The 5808-nt window shown below is 44.1% G+C and overlaps 1 protein-coding gene across 1 annotated transcript; it reads right to left on the bottom strand.

Annotated features, from left to right (window-relative positions):
• Window positions 1-2071: 2071 nt before the first annotated feature.
• On the bottom strand, window positions 2072-5579 carry LOC310857381 (uncharacterized protein). The gene is made up of 2 exons (XM_083763029.1): window positions 5423-5579; window positions 2072-4272 (listed from the first exon to the last, which is right to left on the bottom strand). Exon 2 carries the CDS (start codon window positions 4262-4264, stop codon window positions 3305-3307), a length of 960 nt encoding a protein of 319 aa, XP_083619155.1. The 5' UTR covers window positions 4265-4272; window positions 5423-5579; the 3' UTR covers window positions 2072-3304.
• Between the last annotated feature and the right edge of the window lie 229 nt (window positions 5580-5808).

The raw sequence follows: 5808 nt of genomic DNA, 5'->3' as shown, positions 1-5808 counted from the left end.
TCTTTTTCTGCTTCGAGTGTCCTTGTCTCCATGACGTATTGGTTATTCATTTATAAACCAGATATCACATATCTTACCTCCTAAACTGTACAAAAGCTCAAAAAAACAAAAGCTCTTTCTGCTTATGTTTTGTTCAGTCGGCCCAGTCATTTGGTCCAGTCCATGGGGAAACAGGAAATCAACAAAGGACCGAGGGAGACGAATCAAACGGCAGCACTTTTGTTTATAGAGGCGAAATCCTCTGGTATGACAGGAATCATAAATTGTGTCAAACGAACCAACCACTTATATCACATGTCCTCCGGATCCCAAATCAGCTCACTCTTAAATCCGTGGCATGCTAAAGGCCAGCCTGACTGAGATCACCGTCTACAAGTGCCTATCCCACTCCGCAGGGACTCATCTTTGTGCAGCCCAAGCCATAGGACTTCCTCATGTTGCCCTGCCCTGAGGCTCAGGCTGTTACAGCTAGGAGGGGCTGTAGAAGGCATAATCCTGAGAGTTAAACAGGAATGTGGCTAAACGTAGGGAGTCAAATGTTCTTCCTTTGCTTGCAGACAGTTTGAATCGCTAAACTTACACAATGTTCCACGCTGATCAAAACCCTTTGCACTATCCCAGAATCTGCTTTCTCCATATACCCCTGCATGTGTGTTATGTTAGTGTATATTTCCACAGAGCATTAACTCATGACTGTCTGGTACAGAACAATAATCAATTAGAGATCAATCTCATGGCTATTGAGTGAACTGTTTGTACTGGAAGGAAATAGCTCAGAAGAATGGTATGTACAAGTAGTAGGCCTATTGCTTACTACTAGTAAGCAAAACAAATCAGCTAAAATAAATACCACACACAAACACACAGTTAATATCCATCTTTGCATTTATCTATTTTAAGCCAGTCTGAATAGTTTTGTGTGAATACCGTAGTTAAGTTAGGGGAGTAATGTGGGAGCAGGGAAGAGTGTGGTGGGAGAGGTATGTGAGGAGCAGATTTCACATGCACTGCGCCAGTCACATTGGAGACTTTTGACCTAGACCCCCGAAATCCCCCTTTCCTCTGGAAAGAATGCTACTTCGCCCCCCACCCCTCTTTCTCTCTCTCCTCTCTCCCACATTCATCTGCCAGTTCACTGTGAGAAGCCTCTGTCTCTTTTTGCATGTTATGTACCGTGGTTAGCAGGAACTTGGATTCTCATGTGCACAGACACACGTCTGTGTTTAGAACATATGTGTAGAACGTGTGTACAGTATGTGTAATATCGTGTGTGTGTGTGTGTGTGTGTGTGTTGGTTGAGGGCTAGGCTGATATAAACTGTGTCTTATGTAACATGAAGAAAGAGGAAACTCCCTTTGCAGGAGAACAGAAGATCCATATGTGCACACGCCACACTCATAATTCCGCTGCTTATTTTACTTGAACTAAAACCCCACACGTTTCTCACTAATGAGTTGAACAGACATCTTAATCTGTATACACTTCTTGGTGGTCTACCTAATGTTTCTTCAGAACAGGGCTGTAATGCCAGGACTTGTGTTAAGTTTTGTACGTGTGTACCATCAAGACCCCCCTGTCTACAATTCATGCATATAACAATTCATCCTAACTTAACAATGTATATTTCATCGTAAAAGATGCACTTAACTAAAGAATGGTGGAAATAATGCAAGGTTTAAGACAAGTAAATTAGGCTCATCTTTAGGTGACAAATGCAGACTTCAATACCACTTACTAACTACTAATAATCGTAGTATACTACTAATCATTGACAGTATTTGTAAAACTACAATTGTTTCATTCGGGCACTTTAGACTAGAGAGGGTCTGGTTGGCAGAGCCCTTTCCTGGGTGATAAATTGTATCTCTAAGCCCCCCCCCACCCCACACACATCTAACAGGTTTTTCTAATCTCACCGAGTTACTGGTTAACCAAGTGTACTCTCCCTCACAGTGCAATGAGTGCATATCTGTACAATTTATTACATGCCAAACTTGGTCTTCTTTATAGCAAACTGAAAATATGCTGTGGTAAAGTTTATAAACTTAAGTATTCAGAGTCCAAACACATGTTGAGGTGGAATAATCTTTAACTTTATTTTCACAACCAAGCCATCGCCTGAAATATACATTCCCCCACTGTTTCTCAACATTGAGAAAAAACAATAAGGTCACTTACTCTGTTTCACAGAGTTAGAAAGAGGAATATTTGAGTCAAAGCGTCGAGTATCACAGCATACAGACCCGATTCAATCATCTCTCCAGTTAGCGAGCTGCTGGACAATGTGGTACAGAGCTTTTGCTGGACTCTTGGCTTCCACGACTTTGATCAGATTTGATTGGTCTGCTACTCTGCCTTGCCTGCCCCCTCTGTGGCTGTGTTCACTAAAGTTCCCTCAGCATTGACCCAGAAGTAGTGTTATACCTACATCACCATCTCCTTAGAAGCAGTCATTTCCCTTAAACATGAAAATCCAATGATGTATTTTCTGTGTCACCCCTCATTTCCCTTAACCCAATGCTGCACTTTGGTTGGTTCAATCCCTTCCTTCAGCTAGAGGTGTGTCCCATATGGCCCGCCCACACTTTTGGTGAGACAACAAAGTGCTCCAGGCAGGGTCCCCTCTAAAAACACAATGCAGGCATTTCTCCTACAATAACTCAATCTATGTTTCCTTAATGTTTTATCAGTTACACAAGGTTAGATATCAAATTTTACAAATGTGCATGACATGCATAAAAGAGAAAACACATGAAAATGGCACTGAGATATTAAACCAAAACAGAACACATACCCTAGGCTGGTCCGAGTCATTTTGTAGCAAAGAAATGCTGTTGATTATCAGGATCAGAATGATTTGCCATTTATATTCCCTTGTTTAAGACCACAATAGTGTAGTGCCAGATCTAGCTCATTTGAGTGTAAGCCCATGACCTGAACATGAATCTTAATGCTCAACCATAAGCTTCCATTGTGTAGATGTCTTTTCTATGAAATTATTTCTAGTCAAACCTGTCAAAGGGACATTAAGTTGTAACAGAGATGTTGATTCTGTTCAAAGAAAAAGATGGGCCCAGAGCAAGAATCGTGAAGGAGATAAAAGCATTTTACAGCATGTTTCAGTGTCACCGTATGGGAACATTGAAAATGTCAACATCATATCCCTTTATTAGACCACTTCAGGTAAGAAAAAAAAACGGTTTCATGGTATTTTCAGAATTCACACAGTAAAGGGTTAAGAAGCTTTCTCAGATCATCATAGTCCATTAATCTCTGCGTTTAATTTGCTTCCTTTGCCAGTGGCTCACATCAGATCATTGGAGAGGCTAATGTCGGCCACAGGAATGTCGTCAGGGATCTGGACATCGTTGGGAATGAGGTCATTCATGAAGCCGTTTCCTGTCAGGTCTAAGTGCTTTAAGGGTCTGTCGCTCACCTCCTGGTTGACATCACACAGAGGCTGCTCCACATTCTCCATGCCCTCACTCACTAGCTCTGCTGGCTCCTCCGGGCTGGCGGCTTCGATGCCGTCTTCACAACCCTCATCCTCAAGGACATCTGTGGGCTCGAGTGGACTGGCGAGGTCGAGGTCAGGGACACCCAGGTCTACCAGAGGGGCCGAGAGAGGGACGGACTCTTGGGAGAGGAGATCTACCGGCTCGTCCAAAGCTGCAGCAGGTTCTGGTTCTGCCTCCACAACAGGCTCTGGAGCCACTGGGATTAGCTCTGGTTCTACTTCTATCACAGGCTCAGGGAGAGGTTCAGCCTCCACGACACTGACGACAGGCTCTGGGGCTGGTGGTTCTTCACAGACTGCAACTAGGAGCTCTGGTTCAGCCAGTAATGGGGGTGGTACATCATCTTCCATCGGGAGTGGGGCAGCAGGGACCTCTGGTATGACATCTTCCACCGGGAGTGGGGCAATAGGGACCTCTGGTACGACTTCCTCCACCGGGAGTGGGGCAGCAGGGACCTCTGGTACAACATCTTCCACTGGGAGTGGGGCAGCAGGGACCTCTGGTACAACTTCTTCCACTGGGGCAGCAGGGGCCTCTGGTTCAGGCTCTGGTACCGATTCGACAACTGGTTCTGCTGCCACTGCCTCTGCCACTGGCTCCTCTACCACCGCAGCTGGTTTCTCTTCCACTACAGCTTCCTGATTCGGGGGAATCACTGAAGGCTCTACCTGCTGTGTAGGAGCTGGCACCTCAGCTTTTGCTGTTTCAGCCTTGTTGGGCACCGACTTGCTGAAGGCTTTTCCCATGGCGTAGCCTAGGATTTAAATTTGCCAAAACACACAGACAAAAAAAAAAAAATCAGCACACTGGGTGGTGTTGCAATTCAGATTGCAGCAGTACAGACGGTAAACAGGGATTCACGAATTGCTCTGACTGGTTTATGATGTGGTAGTTATGAATTTAAATAGGATTATGCTACTCCATTGAGTAAACGATAGGATGTATGCACTGTTCTTCTGATCTACTTGCGCAAAAATATCTTGCTAAACTTTACAAGACTAACAGACAACGTGTCGAATACAGTCTGTCTTGAACAAAACTATTTGTTTTTTACTAGGTCCGAATGAGCGCTCGTACATGTAATTTAGACTAATGATTAATCAAAGCATTCGTCAAAAGGCAATCTGTGCCTTTAGTGTGTGCAGTGTACATGGACGCCAAGGAGATGCAAGGTTGCATGTATTGGAACATGATGTACTCTTTCCCTTCCCCAACTGCTATCACGTGTGCTTATGGTATAGGGAGAAGACTGCCACTGTTAATGCACGTCCATTAAATCCGTGTTCGTGGTTTCCATGAATACATAGGCTACAAATATTAAAACATGACTATTTTGTCGTTACCACTTCCCCCTTTTTAAAAGCATGTATTTCAGAATATCACAACTTAAAGTCAACAACGATGTTATTTTAACCCTTCGCAAGATTAATGTCGTTCAAAGCTTTGACGTGCTGAATAAAATGCTTGCAAATCGACGATTAGTTCGTGAAAGTAAAACAGCTTATCAAATGAGCCGATTGTTTTTTTTTCTCCTCTTGATTTCACTCAGTTGCCACACCTTCTAGCTGGCTGTCTATTAGAACCACGGATCACAATCCCATCCAAACTCACTTTTTTACACCTTGCAAACGGTATAAACACCACGAAAAGAGCATCCACAGTTAAGACATCAACGTGTTAAGTGCCGTTAATCATTCTTCAGCGAAAGTACGGTAGGTTACGATATAAGATTAAAAACACAAAGAACAAAGGGAGAGCTCTAGCTTGCAGACGACCCCGCCTCCCTCTCTCGTGCTGAACAAGCTGTCTACTAGAGTAAAAAAGCACATACGAATCAAGACTTAAAAACAACAACAAACGAAGCGTACATTGATGAACAAAGGGGAAAAAAGCAGTAAACCCACCTTATGTGCGTTTTCGGCGAATTAAAAAAAAAAAGCAACGAAAGCAACCACGCTTCTGTGGGAGGAGAGGCTAAGAAGACAAGCACAGGAGACACCGTGCTCTCATGACTTGCTGAGGGGACGCTCAACTGAAATGATAGAGCTGAGCGCGCGCCACCGCCAATACAAGAACTTGCGAAACGGGGAGCGCGCCTCGCGCGTGCGTGCTCACTCAGCGCCACTGCTGCTCGTGCATTGTTTCCAGAGAGAGAGAGAAGACAGTGTTGCCATGTCGGCTTACTAAAAGCTACTTTGGGCTTGTTTTTCTGTAAAGTTGCTTGTCAATATTGAGTGGTTGCCGTTGGTTGGTTGATTGCGGGGTTTTTGGGTTGTGTTTCTACAGTGTA

Source organism: Protomyctophum parallelum (genome assembly GCF_964188405.1).
Source record: "Protomyctophum parallelum genome assembly, chromosome: 4".
Taxonomy (NCBI): domain Eukaryota; kingdom Metazoa; phylum Chordata; class Actinopteri; order Myctophiformes; family Myctophidae; genus Protomyctophum; species Protomyctophum parallelum.
Note: the sequence above shows the minus strand (reverse complement) of the source record. Positions and strands in the feature narration are given on the sequence as shown.